The sequence below is a fragment of the Cherax quadricarinatus genome, unplaced genomic scaffold (assembly GCF_038502225.1).
Source record: "Cherax quadricarinatus isolate ZL_2023a unplaced genomic scaffold, ASM3850222v1 Contig5, whole genome shotgun sequence".
Lineage (NCBI taxonomy): Eukaryota > Metazoa > Arthropoda > Malacostraca > Decapoda > Parastacidae > Cherax > Cherax quadricarinatus.
The window spans coordinates 1,133,762-1,158,255 of NW_027195031.1; the positions used below are offsets into that span (position 1 = coordinate 1,133,762).

A 24,494-nucleotide genomic window follows, 5' to 3' on the forward strand; every position below is an offset into this window, starting at 1 on the left:
TCGCTCTGGGGCACTTTAACCCTTTCAAGCTATGTCAGTCCCGTTATACTATGCCAAAATTCTAGCAGCTTCAGATCTGGTGGAAGAAAGCTGGTGGGCCTACATGTAAGAGAATGGGTCTGTGTGCTCAGTGTGCACAGTATAAAAAAAATTGGGGAGGCTGCAGTGCATTGTGGGAGTGCCATTTCAGTATGCCTTGTTCACCATGCTTAGCAGTAAGAAATACCTCACTCCCTGGTGAATTGGGACTCTTCTCTTCCAAAGTGATAGTTCTAACACAGATGGAAGTGTCATGAAGATGAATTTCATGGTTTTTGAGGAGTTTGTGGCTAAAAGCAATGCCCAAGATACCAGAAATAGTGCTGAAAACCCAGACAACTATCAGCCTTCCACCTCTGGTGCTGGACCCGTCTTGTTCATGTTCAATTGTTCCATGGCGAAAGAGGAAACTCATATTTTCCCATGTCCAGGACTCAGATGTGAACATTGATCATAATAGTGATACTGATTGTGATTTCCAAACTCTTGATTACAATTCCAGTAGTGACAATGAAGGGGAATATTCTCCAGTGAAGCGTCAATTTATACGAGACTACATGTATTCTGGTAGTATGCCATATGCTATTACAAGGGGAAGGAGTACATCCCATGGCCTTATATCAGGAACAGGTAGTGAAAAGAGAAGACAGCATGGGTGATGGGGAAGACAGTGTGGGTGGTGGGGAAGATGGTGTGGGTGGTGGGGAAGACAGTGTGGGTGGTGGGGAAGACAGCGTGTAAGTAAGTTTATTCAGGTATATACAAATAGTTACATAGATTATCATACATAGCAGCATGTGTGTAGAGAACCTAGGATAACCCAAAAAAGAGTCAGACAAAGTGACATATTTCCACGTGGGTAGTGGGGAAGACACCATGGTTGGTGAGGAAGATGGTAAGATAAGATAAGATAAGATTTCGTTCGGATTTTTAACCCCGGAGGGTTAGCCACCCAGGATAACCCAAGAAAGTTGGTATGTCATCGAGGACTGTCTAACTTATTTCCATTGGGGTCCTTAATCTTGTCCCCCAGGATGCGACCCACACCAGTCGACTAACACCCAGGTACCTATTTGCTGCTAGGTGAACAGGACAACAGGTGTAAAGAAACGTGTCGAAATGTTTCCACCCACCGGGAATCGAACCCGGGCCCTCCGTGTGTGAAGCGGGAGATTTAGCCACCAGGCCACCGGGCCATAGATGATATACATTCAACAGCAGGTGGTGGTGGTTTTGTAATGTTTCATGTGGCACCAGCAGCACCCCAGGCTGGTAGCCATGCTGCTGAATCAGCACATCCACAACAAAGGCCACCTTCAACTACCCACACACCACAACAACATGAGTGGGTGTGGGTGAGTGTGAGTTGGACCTGACTAGCTTGTGCTACTAGGTCATATGCTGTGCTCCTTCCTTAAGTGAATGTGACCTGACCTGACTAGGTTAGGGTGTTGACTTAAGCCAGTAGGAGAATTGGACCTGCCTCACATGGGCCAGTAGGCCTGCTGCAGTGTACCTTCTTATGTTAAAAATGCAGACACACTTGTTTTTTGTGTGAGGAGTGTAAAACAGCACTGTGCATAACACCATGTTTCAAAGAATTCCACAAACTGTAGCAGTTCTAGGTACATGTCCACTGACACTATATGTGTATATATATTACAGAACAATATTAATTAACAACTTTTTTAATTGCTGGTTTGTGTAAACAAGTTTTGTAAACAACATACAGTGGACCCCCGCCGTTTGGCGGCCGCGACTTTCGTGAAATCTGACTCGGCAAGTTTTTTCAGCAAAATTTAGCTTCGTGATTGGACTCGTGATTCGGCGACCTTCTGGTACCCGTCTGCCCATCAGCGCGCACACAAAGCCAGTCTCCCACACTATTCACACTCAGTGTGCCATTGTTTACCAGCATGTGACCATCACCCCACGGGTTCATAGAACACATTTCATAATAATTCATTGTTTTTTGTGCTTGCAACTGTTAAATAAGCCACCATGGGCCCAAAGAAAGCTCTTAGTGCCAGCCCTTTGGTAAAGAAGGTGAGAAACACAATAGAATTCAAGAAAAAACTCATAGCAAAGTACTAAAGTAGAGGAGGAAGAGAGAGGGGAGAATGTGCCTTCTGTAGTGATTCAGTGATTCTACAATATGTATGATACTAAAGCAGCAGGTATCGATAAAGGCTATAGCTCCAGCCAGCGATAAAGTGTAGAATTAACAGTGTAGCAAGTAAGTTGAGCAAGTAAGCGATAGAAAAACAAAATGAGAGTAACTCTCCAATGTTGTTGGACGTGTATAAGACTGCTTAACATACACCACCCTAAACCTCTGCCAACATCTCCTTCATCAAACTAACTAATTAAACTAACATCTCCTCCAAGGCAAGTGTAAATATAAAAGTGTAAGTATAAAAGTAAATCTAAGTGTAAATATTAAAAGGACACCAATGGAAATATGTCACTCTTTAATTTTTTGGGTTATCCTGGGTACTTTACACATATGCTGCTATGTATGATAATCTATGTATGTAACTGTATTTGTGTATACCTGAATAAACAAATTCTCACTACAGGCAGCACACTCCACCAATATTCAATACACTAAACCTACTCACCATACAAAACATCCATACTTATTACTGCACCTATTACATACATAGAACACTTAACTCTGATATTAACCCTCCCCTCAAACATCTCCTTGCCAACCTCAACAGAACACATGACCATAACACAAGGCACAGATCACTCTTTGATGTTCCTCGTGTCCATCTCACACTATGCAAAAACTCAATGCACATAAAAGGCCCTAAAATCTGGAATTCATTACCTGTAAATATAAAAGAAACACAACCTGTTTATAAATTCAAGTCTCTTCTCAAAGATTACTTACTCACCCAAAACCAAATAAATACTGAATAACTGAACATTATAAATTGTATATCTTAAATGTTTCTCACAATTATATCACATAAATGTTAAACCTAAAACCCAATCTAACTTTATTATTTTTTAAATACACTACCTAACAGAATCACTACCTAACTGAATGCAACCATATGACCTGTCTTTGTAATACTCACTTGTGCTTTATAGTTATCTGTTTACATTAATGTTTTATCACTGATTTCATCATTGCTTAGTAGCAGCGCTGTATAGTCCTTGTGGCTTAGCGCTTCTTTTTGATTATAATAATAATAATAATCATTGCTTAGTTAATCTTAAGTTAATTTTAAGCCAGCCCGTAATGCTATGCATAGTATAAGTGGCTTTGGCATACTGCTCTTATCTGTATTTTTTTTTTGTACCTCTGTATGTGTGCACAAATTGGAAATAAATAAATAAATAAATAAATAAATAAATAAATAAATAAACTTATTTATAAATTAAAATGTAAATATTTATTTATAAATTAAAATGTAAATATTTATTTATAAATTAAAATGTAAATATTTATTTATAAATTAAAATGTAAATATTTCTTATTTATAAATTACATACATGTACATTGTTTAAGTGTGATGGTGGTGGTGACCAACACGGCTTCTCTCAGTGGCGGCCCTTAAACCCAACAACAACACTTACACCATTTACTCCTCTTATACATTATGACATACTTTATTCATTCTAAAGTATATATCATGTTTCTATGTTATTAATATTGTTTATAATGTCATATTAGATGAATTGCGATAGATAAGTCGTGGAGATGATATTAGCGTCATATTGAAGCATAATAAACTCGCCTTCCTCTTGCCTCCTACACCAACAAGAATCAATAAAAGTTAAATGTGATGTTAAATGTTCATTTATCCATTTTATTAGTGCTTTATATTTATTTGTCATTGTTTTCTGTATTTATTTATTTTTTTTTTATTATCACACTGGCCGATTCCCACCAAGGCAGGGTGGCCCGAAAAAGAAAAACTTTCACCATCATTCACTCCATCACTGTCTTGCCAGAAGGGTGCTTTACACTACACTGTATGTAAATCTATATTTAATCTTTAAAAAAATTATTTTTGTTAATACTTTTGGCTGTCTGAAACAGATTAATTGGGTTTCCATTATTTCTTATGGGGAAAATAGATTCACCAATCGTGAATTTTGTCAGTCGGCAGACTCTCTGGAACGGATTAATCACGAAACTCGGGGGTCCACTGTAATGATAATATTTGTGTGGTTATTGTGTTGCATACAATGAGTGGATATATATACAGTATGCATTATATTGGTCTCACAGGCCACAAAAGTTACTTGAAAAAAATAAAATATTAGAAAAGAAAAGAAAAATAGAATAAAAGTAAAAATAATATTACTGAGTAAGCAGCAGTTGTCGATGTTCCTGTCAGAGGTTCACTTTCTGTCAACTTCACACCACTATATCTTGGTAACTACTGATTGTAATTTTTTTTTCTTTTATAACACTCAGAAAATTATTCTTATGATTTTGGTAAGAAATTTTTTTTTGGAGGGGAATATTTTTCAACACTGAGAGCAAGTTTATGAGCAGGGGTCTCAACAGTGAAAGGGTTAAATGTCGTAGTATATTACATGTGGGTGGGGTGGCCTGGCTGGCTACCATACCTCCTACACCTGACTTCCTACAAATAAATACTACTCACCTCTCACCCTACATTAAAACTACAAATATTTTAACCCCTTAACTGTCCAAATGTATATCTACATTCTTGCCACTAGCTCTCCAAACGTAGATTTTTTTGGGCATGATAGGCCTGAGATGCCTAGTCAGTATAGAATGGGTCTTAACACTTCGTGTGTGCACTATTAAAAAAATCTGAGACCACTTAGTTAGTACCTTGTGGGAGTACCAGTTCGATTGAGCACCAGCTTGAGCAAACAGCATGGCAAACATCAGGGATTCGCTGATGCCATGTCATATTAACACCCCTTTTAAGAGGAAAGTGATGCTGACCATGAGTTTAGTTAGTGGCTGTGAGATGGACGTGGCCACAAGTGGTTGAAGAAATAAATATAAAAAAACCTCAATAATAACCCATGTGCAACATCCTTTCAATTTTGATACCACTGGTAGTGTCATCCTGCCAGAATGTCCTGTAACCTATGCCCTAAGTAAAGAGAAACAATTCTGGAACATGTGTAATACATGTTCAACAGGCCAGCTGGCTGGGTGGCCGGTGACTGGCGGCTGGGTGGCTGGCGGCTGGCTGATTGACTTTGGCTGTCTCTTTCTTTGTCTGTCTGTCTCTCTGTATCTATCTATATCTCTGTCTCTTTCTATCTCTGTCTCACAGGTACACATAAATACAGCTATTATACATAGTGTGAATTAACTAGGATAACCCAAAAATTCCAGACAAAGTGTTATATTGTGCTTGTACATATAAGGCATAATAAGCATGACTGGCAAGTAATATGCATTTTCACTTGTTCAGGAATCAGATGTAACGACTCTGCATCGTGTGTAATACTTGTTGGTTCATGAGCGGCTCTTTCTGAGATAGAAAGAGAGAAACAGATAGAGAGACAGAAAGACAGACAGAAAGAGAGATAAATGGAGACAGACACAGACAGATATAGAGACAGACAGGTAGAGAGACAAACAAACAAACAGATAGACACGTTTATGTGTAACAGTGAAAACAAATAAAGCCAAGGCAGTGCACAATCATCAAATGTCACTCAACTGGTGCACTGTCAGCAGTGGAGTGACACTTGTCTTACACTGTGCTTCAAGGAGTTTCATATATACTCCAGCATGTCTAAAACATTGCTTGGACCTATAAATACTTTGTATATATTTCTAGACAACAATATGTGACCAAGGCAGGTGAAAATGTTCACCTGTCAGTGTGTTTGTGACTATTTGAGTACTATTTCGGTACCTAATATTAGTGTCAGAACAAACATTGGCTATGAAATCACAAGAACTACTACAAATTATAATTATCAAAACTTAAGAATTATATAAAAAAAAGAGAAAAAATGGTATATCGGCAACATATCTGCAAGTGGCAGGACTCCATGTTGCTGTCAGGTGAGCATCCAGTGCCAACTTTGTGGCCTTATATCTCGGTAAGTACTGACCCTAAAATTTTTTTTTGGTCTTATTACACACAGAAAATTGTCCTTTTTAATAAAAAAAAAAATCAAAGTATTCAGAGTGCTGGGTGAGAGAATGTAGATCTACGTTTGGACAATTAAGGGTTAAGGTAAGTAATGAGTGTACCGTATATGCATTTTATCACTCTCACTCTGGGGCGCTTTAGTTGTCATAGTATATTACATGTGGGTGGGGTGGGCTGGCCTGGCTGGCTACCATACCTCCCACACCTGACTTCATTCAAATAATACTACTCACCTCTCACCATACATTAAGACTACAAATATTTTAAGGAAAGTAATGAGCGAAGTGTGTCTGCATTTTACTTTTTATTGTTTTTAATGCCTAGTTTTATTGCTAACTTAATATGTATATGTTAGTGTAGACTTGTCATCTGACATTTATATGCATTTATAAGTGGAATAAATGGCATTCTGCTTTCCAGCTATGTCCACATTCTGGCAGTAGCCTGGAACCTAACCTGCAGTATAATTGGGGACCCTACTGTAATAATAATAATCAATCAATCAAGTTTATTCTCTAAGGATTACAATGTGGGGTTTACAGATTTTGGTTATTGTGTGGTTTACATGTAATAAAATAATAATTAAAGAGGGAGCCACTAGGACACCTAGCATGGCTAGGCATTTCGGGCAAACTTAGATTAATTCTTAACCCTAAATTATTACAAATTATGGAGTAAGTTGACTAAATACTAAGTGAATAAATACTAGTTTGTGAGTTTAGCAATGTGAATGCTTTTGCTTTGGCACAATACATTGTTTCTATATTGGAGTATCACAGGCAAACTTATGACTAGTTAGGAATCATTATTTTAAGATTAAGATTTGCATTTCTGTGCTTATAGTCAAATGGGTGAAATGGAACAAATGGGGAAATGGAACAAAATTTCTTCCTCTGTAAGTCATGTGTGTCATAAGGGGCAACTAAAATGCTGGGAGCAAGAGGCTAGCAACCCCTTCTCCTGTATACATTACTAAAGTTAAAAGGAGAAACTTTTGTTTTTTCTTTTTGAGCCACCCTGCTTCAGTGGGATATGGCCGGTTTGTTGAAAGAAGAAGAATAATAGTAATAATAATAACAATAATAATACTTGACTGAGGTAGAGTGACAGTCCTTAGGCTGTAAACCTGATGTGTAAAAAAATAGTTTTAGAATTACTGTATGTATCATGATAGTTTATCAAAGGGTGAAGAGTGTGCTATGAATACAGTGGACCCCCGCATACCGTTGGCTTTACATAACGTTAAATCCGCATACCGCTACATTTTATCGCCAAGATTTTGCCTCGCATACCGCTAAAAAACCCGCTCAACGCTGTTCGTCTGAGTCGCGTCTATGTGCGGCCTGAGCCATGCTCACATGTTCCGCCGGTGGCATTGTTTACCAGCCAGCCTCCGCGGTAACATCCAAGCATACAATCGGAACATTTCGTATTATTACAGTGTTTTTGGTGATTTTATCTGCAAAATAAGTGACCATGGGCCCCAAGAAAGCTTCTAGTGCCAACCCTACAGCAATAAGGGTGAGAATTACTATAGAGATGAAGAAAAAGATCATTGATAAGTATGAAAGTGGAGTGCGTGTCTCCGAGCTGGCCAGGTTTTATAATAAACCCCAATCAACCATTGCTACTATTGGTGGTAAAGCTGCTGCTGCTGCTGTACCACCATCAGCTGCTGCTGCTGTACCACCATCAGCTGCTGCTGCTGCTGTAGCACTGTCAGCTGCTGCTGCTGCTGCTGCTGTACCACCGTCAGCTGCTGCTGCTGCTGCTGTAGTACCGTCTGCTGCTGCTGTAGCATCGTCTGCTGCTGCTGTAGCACTGTCATCTGCTGCTGCTGTTGCACCACCGTCAGCTGCTGCTGCTGCTGTAGTACCGTCTGCTGCTGCTGTAGCATCGTCTGCTGCTGCTGTAGCATCGTCTGCTGCTGCTGTAGCACTGTCAGCTGCTGCTGCTGTTGTACCACCGTCAGCTGCTGCTGTAGTACCGTCTGCTGCTGCTGTAGCATCGTCTGCTGCTGCTGTAGCATCGTCTGCTGCTGCTGTAGCACTGTCAGCTGCTGCTGCTGTTGTACACCGTCAGCTGCTGCTGTAGTACCGTCTGCTGCTGCTGTAGCATCGTCTGCTGCTGCTGTAGCACTGTCAGCTGCTGCTGCTGTTGTACCACCATCAGCTGCTGCTGCTGTAGTACCGTCTGCTGCTGTAGTACCATCTGCTGCTGCTGTAGCATCGTCTGCTGCTGCTGTAGCACTGTCAGCTGCTGCTGCTGTTGTACCACCGTCAGCTGCTGCTGCTGCTTCTGTAGTACCGTCTGCTGCTGCTGTAGTACCATCTGCTGCTGCTGTAGCATCGTCTGCTGCTGCTGTAGCATCGTCTGCTGCTGCTGTTGTAGCATCGTCTGCTGCTGCTGTAGCATCATCTGCTGCTGCTGTAGCACTGTCAGCTGCTGCTGCTGTTGTACCACCGTCAGCTGCTGCTGCTGCTGCTGTAGCACCGTCTGCTGCTGCTGTAGCATCGTCTGCTGCTGCTGTAGCATCGTCTGCTGCTGCTGTTGTACCACCATCAGCTGCTGCTGTAGCATCATCTGCTGCTGCTGTAGCACTGTCAGCTGCTGCTGCTGTTGTACCACCATCAGCTGCTGCTGCTGCTTCTGTAGTACCGTCTGCTGCTGCTGTAGTACCGTTGTTGGTGTGGCTTATTGAGAATACCAAGAAACAATTAACCCCAGAGGATTTGCCACCCAGGATAACCCAAAAAAGTCAGTGTCATCGAAGACTGTCTAACTTATTTCTATTGGGGTCCTTAAACTTGTCTCCCAGGATGCAACCCACACCAGTCGACTAACACCCAGGTGAACAGGGAAAAATGCCTGGAACTAGTGCTCATATTGGTGAATTTAAAGCCAGCAAAGGTTGGTTTGAGAGATTTAAGAATCGTAGTGGCATACACAGTGTGATAAGGCCTGTTCTGGAAGAAAATGCCAAACAGGACCTACAGTACTCAGGAGGAAAAGGCACTCCCAGGACACAGTGTCTCATCAGTCATTGCTGCATCTTCAATAAAGGTAAGTGTCATTTATTCTTCATTTAGTAGAGTAGTACATGCACAATATATATTGTGCATGTACTACTCTACTATTGTGCATGTATCCTTCTCTTTGTGTGTAGGAAAATGTATATTTCATGTGGTAAAATTTTTTTTTCATACTTTTGGGTGTCTTGCACAGATTAATTTGATTTCCATTATTTCTTATGGGGAAAATTCATTTGCATAATGATAATTTCGCATAACAATGAGCTCTCTTGCACGGATTAATATCGCTATGCGGGGGTCCACTGTATATAATCATATCAAGTGAATAGACGAGTCGAGTTTTAGATCAGGGGTTTGGATCCTGAAAGGATTAATCCATCTTTAAACGTAGTGAACAAGGTATGTCGATGGCAATAATAATAATAGTAATTGCTTTGGGGTACTGTAAATTTTTGTTTTCAAAATTATATAATACGCTACGTATCATACAAAGAAAATATAAGTAATGAGTGTACTGTATGTGCATTATACTTTTTTATTATCCAAATAAGCTGCACATAGGATAGAGGAGCTCATCGTGATGTTTCGGTCTGACTCGGACCATTTACAAAGTCACACTAACGTTATTGTGACTGTAAATGGTCCAAGTTGGACTGAAATGTTGTCATAAGCCCCTCTCTCCTATTGCGAGTTATTTGTGTATTGTTCCAGTCATGATATTGTTCCTTTTTGTTCTCTGTATTCTAGTTCTGTTGCTAACTTAATGTATGATAGTGTAAACATGTTATCAGACATTTATATGCATTTAAAAGTAAAAAAAGTGAATCGTTTTATGGCAGTAGCCCAGAACATAACCCACTGTATGAGTGGGGTCCTCTTGTACATTCTGGAGTACATCGCATGGCCCTACATCAGGAACAGACAGTGAAAGTTATGAAGTTGCTACAATTGGGCTGGATAATATACTGCATTCGGCAGTAGGTGGTGGTGCCATGTGGGATGCTGCACTAGCAGCACCCCAGGCTAGGAGCCATGTCACTGACTCAGCATGTCCATGACCCAGGCCAGCTCAACCACCCACACACCACAGCAACCTGCACAACTACAATCAGCTATAAATTAGTACCCACCAGCAAACTGCATCTGTGATTAGCAGCAGAGTGCCAATTTTGTTCCCAATCCCCTGTCAATTTGATAACACTCAAAATGGAATGCCATCTTGTACCCTTGGGAACAGTGCCAGTGAAGTGGAATGTTTTGAACTATTTTTCAATCAACCCTTGTATTGAATTACATTGTATTATTAATATTATTATTTCTTACAAACCCCTTCTCATGCAGTAGACCCAAAAATATTAAGCAATTTGGACTAAAGTCACATCTAAGCCCCTTCTGGGATTAAGGGCCCTGAAGCCTGTGCTTCATTAGTTTCATAGTAGATCTGTCCCCAGTGATAGTGAATATGGTTGCAATGTAGGGCTGGGAAAGAAGCCACAATGACCATTGCAACCACCATCCCAAACACCACCAGCTGTACCACAGTTACCAGCATCACCTGCACCCATAATACCACCAGACTGCACATTTGTTCATAATCCACCTTTTTTTTTTGACACAAGCAGTGAAATAAAACCATGCTATCCTGTGATCACGGACTATCAGGAACTTTCTCTAAGTTCTTCTTTGATAATACCCTGCTGGCTGCTTATTGTGCAACAAACAAATGCATATCACAAGCAGGGCGGGATTAAGAAGTCTCCGGGCCCTAGGCTATTCAGATTGGCGGGGCCCCTTTGAGTTACGGGTAAGCGAAGCGACCCTTCCAACTTGGGGGGGGGGGTCGGTGTGAGCCTGTTTAAGGTCTGATTAAATACATTCTGGCTTTTTAGATTAAATTTAATAGGGAAAGTACATCAAGACAACCAAAACCATTTACCAACAGCCATTATAACTGTCTTGTTAAATCTTGCATTTTAGAGAGAATAAACTCAAGACAGCATAGTATTACTAGATTAGGCTATTAACCCTTTGAGGGTTTTGGTCGTACTAGTACGTCTTATGCGTAGGGGTTTTTGTCGTACTAGTACGCATAAATTCTAGCGGCCTCAAATCTCACAGGAAAAGGCTGATAAGCCTAGATGTGAGAGAATGGGTCTGTGTGGTGGGTGTGCGCAGTAGGAAAAAAATCTGGGACCCAGTGGTGCATTGTGGGAATGCCATCATAGTACACAATTTCCACCGTGCCCTGTGGTAAGAAGTTCCTTACTCCTCGGCGAATTGGGACACTTTTGTTCCCCAGTGACAGTTCTAATACAGATGGAAGTGACAGTGAAGATGAGTTTCAAGGTTCTGGTGAGGTTTTGACCGAAACTAATGACCATAATATGGGTAATAGTGAGGAAAACCCAGACAACCCACAGCCTTCCACCTCTGGTGCTGGCCCATCTTGTTCACGTTCAGTTGTACCAGAATCAAAGAGGAAACTCCTATTTTCCAAAATCCCAGACTCAGATGTGAGCATTGGTGATGATAGTGATAGTGATTATGAACTACAAGCTCTTCAAACTTGTTCCAAGAATGGAGGAGGAGGAGGAGGCAGAGGAGGAGGAGGCAAGAGGAGGAGGAGGCAAGAGGAGGAGGAGGCAAGAGGAGGAGGAGGCAAGAGGAGGAGGAGGCAGAGGAGGAGGAGGAGGAAGAAGAGGAGGAGGAGGAGGAAGAAGAAGAGGAGGAGGAGGAAGAAGAAGAGGAGGAGGAGGAAGAAGAAGAATACGTAATGATAACAATAATACATAATAATAATAATACATAATAATAATAATACATAATAATAATACATAATAATAATAGGTAATAATAAATGTTCACCCATGACAGTAACAAGATAAGGGGAGATAACATCTGATAAGTGCTGACGTTTGATGAGGGTAAATGAGGGTAGAGCTGATGCCAAAAGATGAGATAAACATCTCCCTCCCTTTGTTTTTGCTGGTATACTAACATTTCTGTCTGTCAAGCTCCCTGTCTGTCCGTCTAGCTCTGTCTCAGAGAGAGCCACAAGACTGTGTCATCACTTTTACTCACATCTTCAAGCAGAGTATAGCACTTTGTCTGGGTTTCTTGGGTTATCCTAGGTAATTTATACTATGTATACTTGTATTTATGTGTACCTGTGAGACAGAGATAAAAAGACAGATAGAATGAGGGAGAAAGATAATTAGATAGAATGGAGGAAGGGAAGCAGCATCCGACCCCATTGTTTTGACAGGCGGGAGGGGGGAGTGAGTAATGAGACAATATGTCATTTTGACAGCTGCCGACTCCTGGTAATTTACACTATGGAGGAGGAGGAGGAGAAGGAGAAGGAGGAAGAGTAGGGGGAAGAGGAAGAAGAGGAGGAGGAGGAAGAGGAAGAGGAATAAGAGGAAGAGGAGGAGGAAGAGGAATAGTAGGAGGAAGATTAGGGGGAAGAGGAGGAAGAGGAAGAAGAGGAGGAGGAGGAGGAAGAGTAGGAGGAAGAGGAAGAGTAGGAGGAAGAGGAAGAAGAGGAGGAGGAGGAAGAGGAGGAGGAGGAAGAGGAAGAGTAGGAGGAAGAGTATGAGGAAGAGTAGGGGGAAGAGGAGGAAGAGGAAGAGGAGGAGGAGGAGGGTGGAACACTAGTACACTGGTACTGGTACACTAACATTTCTGTCTGTCTATTTGTCTGTCTGTCAAGCTCCCTGTCTATCTGTCTATCCATCTAGCTCTCTGTCTCAGAGAGCCACAAGACTGTGTCATCACTTTTACTCACATCTTCAAGCAGAGTATAGCACTTTGTCTGGATTTCTTGGGTTATCCTAGGTAATTTATACTATGTATACTTGTATTTATGTGTACCTGTGAGACAGAGATAGACAGACAGATAGAAAGAGAGAGACAGATTGAAAGAGATAGAATGAGGGAGAAAGATAAAACACCATTGTGTATGACACCATGTTTCAGAGTTCCACAAGCTGCAGAACTAATAGGAATATGTTCAGTGACTGTATATTGGTATATATATTATAGAACAATAATAATAAACAATGTTTTGTATTGTTTGTTTTTGTAAACAAGTTTTGTAAACAATATATTGATAATTATGTTTGTGTGCTTATTGTGTTGTATACAACGAGTGTATATATGTACATTGCACCTTACTTTGGTCTCATAGGCCACATAAGTTATGTGAAAAAATAAAATAGTGAAAAAAACAACAAACCTTCAAATACAAGTAAACTAAAGTTTACCGGGTGAGCGGCAGTCGCCGCTGTTGCCATACGCGGCTCATTTTCTGCAAACTTCATGCATCCATATCTCCGTAAGTATTGATGGTAAATTTTTTTTGTTTATCCTATAATGTTTAGAAAAAAAAACTCTATTTTTTCATAAGAAAAAATAATTTTTTTTTTTTTGAAATTTGGCCGACCCTGAGAACGAGTTTCGGAGAGGGCCTGTCGACCCTCAAAGGGTTAAAGTAGTGACATCATGTACCTATTATATTCAGCATAACCACTACAGCACTATTATTCCCTTTATAAATCACTGACCATTATTGTTATCATTGCATCATGCAAAAGACTATCAAATCATATAAACTACAGAAAATTGGAGAGGAATCTCCCATACTCACCCATTAGCGGGAAAACACAGCTGTTCTGATGTAAACAAAGGCGTGTTGAGTGTTGCCATCTATGGTTAGGTTTATTTATTTTTATTTTATTTTATTTCATTATTTATTTTTGTTTTGATTAATTTTTAAAAATAAATTTTACTCTCCAAACACTTTGAAATTTTTAGGTAGGGACCCCTTTGCACTTGCACCATGTGCGCAGTCTTGGATGAGCCCCTGAACCCCTTGGACCGTGGGGCCCTAGGCAAATGCCTAGTTTGCCTATGCGGTAATCCGGTCCTGATCACAAGTATACAGTGGCAAACACAACTGTTTCAACATGATCATGCCTACATGACTGGAAGGACACTACTGTGCCAGAAATGTATTTGTTCTTTGCCACTACAGTGGACCCCCGCTTAACGATCACCTCCGAATGCGACCAATTATGTAAGTGTATTTATGTAAGTGCGTTTGTACGTGTATGTTTGGGGGTCTGAAATGGACTAATCTACTTCACAATATTCCTTATGGGAACAAATTCGGTCAGTACTGGCACCTGAACATACTTCTGGAGTGAAAAAATATCGTTAACCGGGGGTCCACTGTATTATGCTCATGCCTCATGCATTAAGAACAATATTGCTAAATGTTGGACAATAAGACTCATATGTACTCTAGTGTTTGGTGGCCTTATTCCTTGAAACCGATCCCTATTGCTTTTGTGTATGTTTCATTTCTCTGATAAGGCAAATCCCAAGAAAATTGAGAAGTTGTTGAAAATGAGGGAACTTTTCTCGTATTTGAATAGCATTTGTTACTCATTCGGTGGCAAATATTTTTCCTTGTTTCACAGAAAATATTTTTTTTGTGGAGAAGATAATCTTCCAATATTTGTATTTAACCTTTAATTTTTTTCAGGATGAAATTGTGCAGAAAGAAGTTTGTGAGCTGCAGCAGAAGTATGCATGATTAATAGGAAGAAAGAGTAGTATATGCTGTAGAAATAATATTTTTGTTTATCTTACAATACAGATTATATGTATGTTTGCAACCACCCAGGTAGGTACTACCATCCTGACAGATGAGTGTGAAATGAAAAACTGTAATTGTTTTACACAGTGGTAGGACTACTGGTGTCTTTTTCTTTCTCAGCCCTAGGATAATTAAGTAACTCAACACTTCCTCCTAATCTCCAAGCTGCATAATATTTATGCCACACATTGCTCTCAGACACATCTCCACTGCCTCCAGCCTCTTTCTTGCTGCAGCATTCACAACCCATGCATCACACCTATGTAAGAGTGTTGGTACAGTACCACTATATGGCAATACCTTGCATAATACGGTTTTGAACAGAACGGGTTTTGATATACAGTTCTACCAAGTGAGTGTAAAATGAAAGCCTGTAATTATTTTACATGATGACAGGTGTCTTTTTTTCTGTCTCATAAACACACAAGATTTCAGGTAAGTCTTGCTACTTCTACTTACACTTAGGTCAAACTACACTTGCATGTACAATCATATATATACACACACACCCCTCTGAGTTTTCTTCTATTTTCTTATTAGTTCTTGTTTATTTACTCTTATCTCCATGGGAAAGTGGAACAGAATTCTTCTTCCCTAAGCCATGTGTGTCATAAGAGGCTACTGAAATGCCGAGAGCAAGGGGCTAGTAGACCCTTCTCCTGTCTACATTACTAAAGTCAAAAAAAGAAACTTTTGTTTTACTTTTTTGGGCCACCCTGCTTTGGTGGGATATGGCTGTTTTGTTGAAAGAAGAAGAAGTAAGATGTGTGTAAATTACCTATGATAGCACAAAAAAGTCAAAGTGACTTATTTCCATGGGGATCCTTGATTTTCATTGTTTGTCTTTTTGTACAGAATGGTTGTTCAGTTTTCTTGTGCTTTGCAGGATTTTTGTCTCTACATGTCACTTAGTTCATCTGCAACTGAACATTTGCAGGACACTTTCACTCATATGAGCCACATACAATACGTATACTGGACCTGACTGGCAATGTTCTCATTCTTTTACTATTTAATAAGAGTACATTTGTACTGCCCATGAAAGAATCTTTATTGGATGAACTATCAACGTTAATTAAGAAAGTAGAAGATGCTTGTGACTTCACAATGAATGCAGATCCAAAATTGAACGAGGCATTTGAGTTAGGCAGATGTTACAAAATAATATTTGATTCTGTAAAGATATGATAAAAGAAGGAAAAACTGTGCAAACTACATTGTTCAACTATTTTTAAAAATAAAAATTATCTTTTTCTTTAATGTATGTATGGTACATTGTTTATTTACAACTGTAATAAATGTCTTTAGTACTATCTTTTAGTTTTTATCTTTTGTAATTTCTTAATTTGCAAGTGTGTGTAGGAGTTTCATGTGCAATGATTTGTATTAAGCAAATGGCTAAATATTTTTTATGATCCATTACATTTAATTGTGTTGTTGGAACGCATTACATTAAAACACATTTTAATAATACCTTAATCAGTACGTTATTGCATAGTTCATTTTTTTTGGCACGCATTAACTGTACTATGCAAGGTATTTCTGTATTCTCGTACATTCCTATCTTTGCCTCCATGGATAATGTTCTTTGTCTCCACAGATACCTCAGTTACCACCCACATTTTTCCCTTCATCACCTCTATGGCTTACCTTGTCCTTCATATACCCATCTGCTGACATGTCCATTCCCAGATATCTGAACACATTTACTTCTTTCATACTCCCTCTTCCAATCATTTGATACCCTCATCACCTACTCATATCTATGTTCACTTTAAACTTCCTTTACACACACTCCCAAACTCATCCACTAACCTTTGCAACTTCTGTTCAGAATCTCCCAAAAATACGGTATAATCAGCAAAAAAGTAACTATGTCAACTCCCATTTTATATTTGTTTCTGCATATTTTAATCTCACTCCTTTAGCGCTTCTTTTTGATTATAATAATAATCTCACTCCTCTCGCCAGTACCCTAGCATTTACTCCTTTCACATCCCTATTAACCCTTTGACTGTCGAGGTCGTATATATATACGTCTTACAAGGTACTGTGTTTGACGTATATATACTCATAAATTCTATTTATTATCACACTGGCCGATTCCCACCAAGGCAGGGTGGCCCGAAAAAGAAAAACTTTCACCATCATTCACTCCATCAGTCTTACCAGAAGGGTGCTTTACACTACATAAATTCTAGCGGCTTCAAATCAAGCAGGAGAAAGCTGGTAGGCCCACATGTGAGAGAATGGGTCTGTGTGGTCAGTGTGCACCATATAAAAAAAATCCTGGAGCATAAAGTGCATAATGAGAAAAAAAAACTCAGACCTTTTTTTTTAATTAAAATGCCGACTTTGTGGTCTATTTTCGTGTTGTATTCTCGTTTTCTTGGTCTCATTTGATAGAATGGAAAACATATTATAGAAATAGAGGTGATTTTGATTGATTTTACTATAAAAAGAACCTGGAAATGGAGCTCAAAGTAGGGGAAATGTTTGATTTTTGCCAATGTTCAAAAGTAAACAAATGATGTCATTATCCAATAAATGTCCAAGTAGCCATTCTGATATGCAGTCATGAATGAATTGATGTTATTTATACAATTATTACAGTATTGCAGTAGTCTATTTTTTGTTTGAATAAAAATTCAAAATAGAAAGCAAGAGTAATATCAGAGGGGCCTAGAGACGTGACTGATGAACAAAGAAAATGTTATTTTAGAGCCAGGAATGTCTGCATTGTTCATTCTGGACCTTATTTTGAAATTGTCATATTTTTTAATTTTCGTGAAATTGGCCAAATTGCAAATTTCTGACCACATTATTGGGTAGTTGAAATCGGTAAATGGGCAGTTTCTTGTACTCAGTCGATAGAAAAAATGGAGTTCTAAAGAAATAGCTATGAGTTTGGTCGACTGGAACAATGGAATTAGCCGAAAATAGGGCTCAAAGTGGGCAAAATCGCCGATTTGTAAATATCGCCGAGGTCGCTAACTTTGCGAGAGCGTAATTCCATCAGTTTTCCATCAAATTTTGTGTTTTTGGTGTCATTACAATCGGGAAGAGATTCTCTATCATTTCATAAGAAAAAATAATTTTTTTTTTTTTTTTAAATTTTGCGACACCAGGAGACACTTCAGGATTGGGGGTTGCGACAGTCAAGGGGTTAATAAATATGTTTAACAACTATGGTGACATCACACATCCCTGTTTAAGGCCTACTTTTACTAGAAAGTAATCTTCCTCTCTCCTACACACCCTAACCTGAGCCTCACTATCCTTATACAAACTCTTTACAGCATTTAACCCTTTGAGGGTCCAGACCTTTGATCTGAGACTTGTCCGCAGGGTCAGACCTTTGATCTGAGACTTGTCCGCAGGGTCCAAGAATTTAAAAAAAAAAAAATTTTCTTATGAAATGGTAGATAATCTTTTTCTGAAGGTAATAAAACAAAAAAAAAATGAAATTTGATGGAAAATGGATGAAATTACGCTATCGCGAATTTTGCTGCATCAGCAATATTTACACATTGGCAATTTTGTTCAATTTGAGTCCTATTTTAGGCCAATTACATAGTTCCAGTCAACCAGATTATTAGCTATTTTGCAAGTATGTCTTCTATTTTATGGATTGAGCATAAAGAACTACCCAATTAACTATTTCAACTACTCAATAACATGATCAGAAATTGGTAATTTTAAAATATTCCAGTTTCAAAACAGAGTTCAGAATAAACAATTCAAGTATTCCTGGCACTAAAATAACATTTCCTCTGTTCGTTAATTACTTTACCAGGCTTTACAGATGAATTCCATTTTTATTTTTTATTTACACACAAAATTTTTATTCACACAAAAAAATGAAAGATTTACTGTTATGAAATATAATACACAAATAACCCGCACATAGAAGAGAGGAGCTTACAACAATGTTTTGGTCTGACTTGGACCATTTACAAAGTCACAGTGTGACTTTGTAAATGGTCCAAGTCGGACCAAAACGTCATTGTAAGCTCCTCTCTTCTATGTGCGGGTTATTTGTGTATCGTTCCAGTCACGGTATTGTGCCTTTTTTTTTTGTTAAATATTATAATAATTGTGTAAATAATATTAGTGCCATTGTGAACACATATTAGACCCATCAGTTGACATCTATTGGATGTGTGATGTGATTTGTTTACTACTGAACATCAGCAAAAATCAAATATTTCCCATAATTAGAGCTCAGTTTCAAGCTATTTTCAATCGTAAACCAATAAAAATCATCTCTATTTCTGTAGTACATCTTCCATTCTATCAAATGAGATCAAGAAGCTGTGAATACAACCATAAAAGCAATACAAAAATCTGCCGCATAGTTGCTGTTTGAAACCAAAAACAGTCGCAGTTTTTCTCATTATGTACTGCATGTTGTAGAATATTTTTTATATGGTGTACACTTACCACATACACCCATTCTCTCATATCTAGGCCCAAATTTACCACTCACAGCTTATATGGATGAGCTGAGCTCATGCCGTAGAACAACGGCACAGACCCTGGCTTCAAAGCCGTAGAACAACAGCACAGACCCTCAAGTGGTTGATAACTTACTACAGTGGAACCTTGGTTTTCGTGATTAATCCATTCTAAAAAGTCTGACAAAAACCGAATCGTAAGAAAACTGAAGCAATATTTCCCATAAGAAATACAGTGGACCCTCATTTTTCGTAATTAATCCATTCCAAAGAGTGTGACTAATGGCGAAATTAATGATTTGTGAAACCATTTTCCCCATAAGTAATAATGTACATGTAAATCCAATTAATCCGTTTCAGACCAAAAGTATTAACAAAAACAAATTTTTTTTCAACATGAAATACAGTGGAACCTCTACTTGCGAGTTTAATCCATTCCATGACCTTGCTCGCAACTGGATCTGCTCGTTTGCAGAGTCAATTTTCGTCATTTAAATTAATTGAAATGCAATTAATCCGTTCCAGTGGAATTCTGTACTTCAATAATTTTGCTAATATCAACTCTACGGCTTATTTATCTATCTCACTTCATCTAATATGACATAATAAACAATATGAATAACATAGAAACCTGATATATACTCTGAATAAAATATGTCATTCATATGGTGGTATGGGCGGTGTCGGCGGTGGACAAGAGTTTGTCCGGAGACCGGGAAAAATAATTCATGAATAATTTCGCTAATATCATCTATACAGCTTATTTATCTATCACAGTTCATCTAATATGACATAACAAACAATATAAATAACATAGAAACATGATATATACTCTAGAATGAATAAAATATGTCATTATGTAACAGGTGGAGGCGGTCACAACCGCTCCCTTTTTTGTTGTGGTAAACACTGCCATCTAGTGACGGCCTTTTGAAGCCGTCTATTATTATATGTAGTACATTATTATTATATATGTATTATTATTATACATATATTATTATTATTATTGTATTATATTATTATACTATTATTATTATATGTATTATTATTATACATGTATTATTATTATACATATTGTTGTTGTTATTATTATTATTATTATTATATAAATAATTTGTAATTTTTATTCACACAAAAAATATAAGATTCACTGTTATTCCTTATTGCAATAATTGTATAAATAATGTCAACCCATTCATGACTGCATATTGGAGTGGACAGTTTACTCTGAAACAGCCAAGCAATGGACCATTTCTCCTAAATTGAGCTCAGTTTCAAGGCACTTTTCGTCATGAAAGCAATCAAAATCATATCTATTTCTGTAATACAGTGGTCCCCTTTATATGATATTAATCCGTTCCTGAGAGCTCATCATATGCCAAAATTATCGAAAGGCAAATTAGTTTTCCCCGTAAGAAATAATGGATATCAAATTAATCTGTGCAAGACACCCAAAAGTATGAAAAAAAAAATTTATACCACATGAAATATTAAGTTTAATGCACACAAACTGAAGAAGACATGCACAGTTTGTAGTACTCTGCAGTGGACCTCTGACATTCGATATTAATCTGTTCCTGAGAGCTCATCGAATGTCGAAAATATCAAAAGTCGAATTAATTTTCCCCATAAGAAATAATGGAAATCAAATTAATCCGTGCAAGACACCCAAAAGTATGAAAAAAAAAAATTTACCACATGAAATATTAAGTTTAATGCAATAGAATAATTACAATAACAACATTAACAATAGATTAATAACAATAGAATAATTGACACTTACCTTTAATGAAGATCTGGTGATGATTGATGGGATGGGAGGAGGGGAGAGTGTGGATGGTGTTAGTGTTTAGAAGGGGAATCCCCTTCCATTAGGACTTGAGGTATCAAGTCTTTTTCCGGGGTTACTTCCCTTCTTCTTTTAATGCCACTAGGACCAGCTTGAGAGTCACTGGACTTCTGTCCCACAACATATCTGTCCATAGAGGCCTGTACCTCTCGTTCCTTTATGACTTATCTAAAGTGGTTCACAACATTGTCAGTGTAATATTCACGAGCACAGCTTGCAATAGCTGTGTTAGGGTGATTTTCTAAAGGTTTGCAGGTCAACCCACTTTGTGCACATTTCCTTAATTTTTGAAGTAGGCACAATGGATTCCACAACTGGCATAGGCTTCTCAGGGTTAGCCCCAAACCCTTCAAAATCTCTCTTAATTTCCATACTAATTCTCACCCTTTTTACCACAGGGTTGGCACTGAAGCTTTCTTGGGGTCCATGGTGACTTATTTTGCAGAAACAAGCACCAAAAACAGTGATAATATGGATAATATGGAATGTACCGAATGTATCCTTAGATGCGCGCACACTGGCTGGCTTGTAAACACTGGCACACACAGGGCAGTTCAGGCCACACGTGGACACGTCTCGTACGAATCTTATTGAATAGCGGGTTTTCGATCGAATGTCGAGGCAAAATTTTTGCTTTAAAATGCATCAAATGTCGGATTTATCGAATGTCGATGACATCGAATGTCTGGGGTCCACTGTACTAACAATAGAATACATGACACTTACCTTTAATGAAGATGATCTGGTGATGATTGATGGGATGGGAGGAGGGGAGAGTGTCGAACTTATTGTTTAGAAGGGGAATCCCATTCCATTAGGACTTGAGGTAGCAAGTCCTTTTCTGGGGTTACTTCCCTGTTTCTTTTAATGCCACTAGGACCAGCTTGAGAGTCACTGGACTTCTGTTGCACAACATATCTGTCCATAGAGGCCTGTACCTCTCGTTCCTTTATGACTTCTCTAAAGTGTTTCACAACATTGTCATTGTAATAGTCACCAGCATGGCTTGCAATAGCTGTGTTAGGGTGATTGTCATCCATAAAGGTTTTCACCTTTGTCCACATTGTACACATTTCTTTAATCTGTGAAGTAGGCAACTTCCTCAATTTCTCTATCCCCTCCTCCGAAGCAGTTTCCTCAGGTCTGGCCTCTTGCTGTTGAAGATGATCTAGCAGCTCATCAGTGGTTAGTTCGCCATTGTCCTCCTTCACCAACTCTTCCACATCCCCCCCACTAACCTCCAACCCAAAGGACTTCCCCAATGCCACAATGGTTTCCTCAACTAGCATACGATTCCCAGGGTTAGCCTCAAACCCTTTAAAATCCCTTTTATCTACACATTCTGGCCACAGTTTCTTCCAAGCAGAGTTCAAGGTCCTCTTAGTCACTCCCTCCCAAGCCTTACCTATAAGGTTTACACAATTGAGGATATGAAAGTGATCCTTCCAAAACTCTTTTAGAGTCAATCAAGTGTCTGTGGTCACTTCAAAGCACTTATGAAACAGCTTTTGTGTACAGTTTCTTGAAGTTGGAAATGACCTGCTGGTCCATGGGCTGCAGGACAGGAGTGGTATTAGGAGGCAAAAAACTTGACCTTAATGAAGCTCATGTCCCCAGAAAGTTGCTCTGCCAAGTCTGTAGGATGACCAGGGGCATTGTCTAATACCAGGAGGCACTTAAGGTCTAATTTCTTTTCAGTTAGGTAATTTTTCACACTGGGGGCAAATGCATGGTGTAACCAGTCATAGAAAGTCCCTAGTGACCCATGCCTTACTGTTTGCCCTCCACAGCACACACAAATTAGCCTTGAGGACATTCTTTTGCCTGAACGCTCTGGGAGTTAATGAGTGATACACCAATAAAGGCTTCACTTTGCAATCACCACTAGCATTGGCACACATCAGAAGAGTAAGCCTGTCTTTCATAGGCTTATGTCCTGGGAGTGCCTTTTCCTCCTGAGTAATGTAGGTCCTGCTTGGCAATTTCTTCCAAAACGGGCCTGTTTCGTCACAATTAAACACTTGTTCAGGTTTCAATTCTTCACTGTCTATGTAATCCTTGAATTCCTTCACATATTTTTCAGCTGCTTTTTGGTCTGAACTGGCAGCCTCACCATGCTTAATCACACTATGTATGCCACTACGATTCTTAAATCTTTCAAACCTACCTTTGCTGGCCTTAAATTCATTCACATCACTAGTTGCAGGCATTTTTTCAATTAAATCCTCATGCAACTTCCTAGCCTTTTCACAAATGATAGCTTGAGAGATGCTATCTCCTGCTATCTGTTTTTCATTTATCTACACCAACAACAGTCTCTCAACATCTTCTAACACTTGCGGTCTCTGTTTCGAAAACAAAGTTGCACCTTTTGCAACAAAAGCTTCCTTGATTGCCGTTTTCCTGGTCACTATAGTAGCGATGGTTGATTGGGGTTTTGTATACAACCTGGCCAGCTCCGACACACGCACTCCACTTTCGTACTTTGCAATTATCTCTTTCTTCATTTCAATAGTCATTAGCAGCCGGGCTGTGGTTTGTATGTTGGATTGCATGTGGCCAGCAGTAGCAGCCTGGCTGATCAGGCTTGATCCACCATGAGGCCTGGTCACAGACCGGGTCATGGGGGCGTTGACCCCCGGAACACTCTCTAGGTATACCAGATATGATCCATCACAAATTCGGATACAAGATTATTGTCTTAATAAAGTTAGTTACTGTCTACAACTACAGATTCCCTCAAGGAAGGTTCCTTGATGCTCGTGAGGGGCTCTTGATCTAGGGAATTGGGTTTGACCTCTAGTTCCCTGAATTAAGCCTGAATACCTTCCACATCCCCCCACAGGCGCTGTATAGTCCTACAGGTTTAGCGCTTCCCCTTGATTATAATAGTACTACAGATGGCACCTGTAACATTGCACTTTGGTGCCATCTTGTATAAGGAAGATGATAGTGCTTGGAGTCCTTAAGTCACTACACTGCATTTGGGGTGCTATGTAGCGCAGGGAGACAGTACTGTATGACCCGGGTGGGTTTAGCACTTAGTTTTGCTAATGGCACTAAAAGTTAATGAAAAATGGCACTAGGCTGCCATCTATTGGAGAGAGGTTAAACTAAATTAGTTAATTTTTTGCACAATAGATGGCACTAAAAATTACTAATGAAAATAGCACTTGGGTGCCATCTATTGTTGGAATTGTTTACTAAATCTAGTTCAGTTTTTGATTAATAGATGGCACTACATTATTGAAAATGGGAAGATAAACTAGAGACAACTAATTTTTTTTTAGTTCAATTTTTGCTCAATAGATGGCAAAAAAAAAAAATAGAAAATGGGAT

The 24,494-nt window shown here is 39.0% G+C and overlaps 1 protein-coding gene across 1 annotated transcript in view; it reads left to right on the top strand.

Annotated features, from left to right (window-relative positions):
• Positions 1 to 16,162, top strand: part of LOC128693423 (regulator of microtubule dynamics protein 3-like) — a 183,507-nt gene extending 167,345 nt beyond the window's left edge. The window contains exon 9 of the mRNA XM_070079715.1: positions 14,736 to 16,162. Within this exon, the coding sequence (XP_069935816.1) occupies positions 14,736 to 14,786 (51 nt within the window). The 3' untranslated portion in view covers positions 14,787 to 16,162. The remainder of the gene's footprint in view (positions 1 to 14,735) is intronic.
• The last annotated feature ends 8,332 nt before the right edge of the window (positions 16,163 to 24,494 follow it).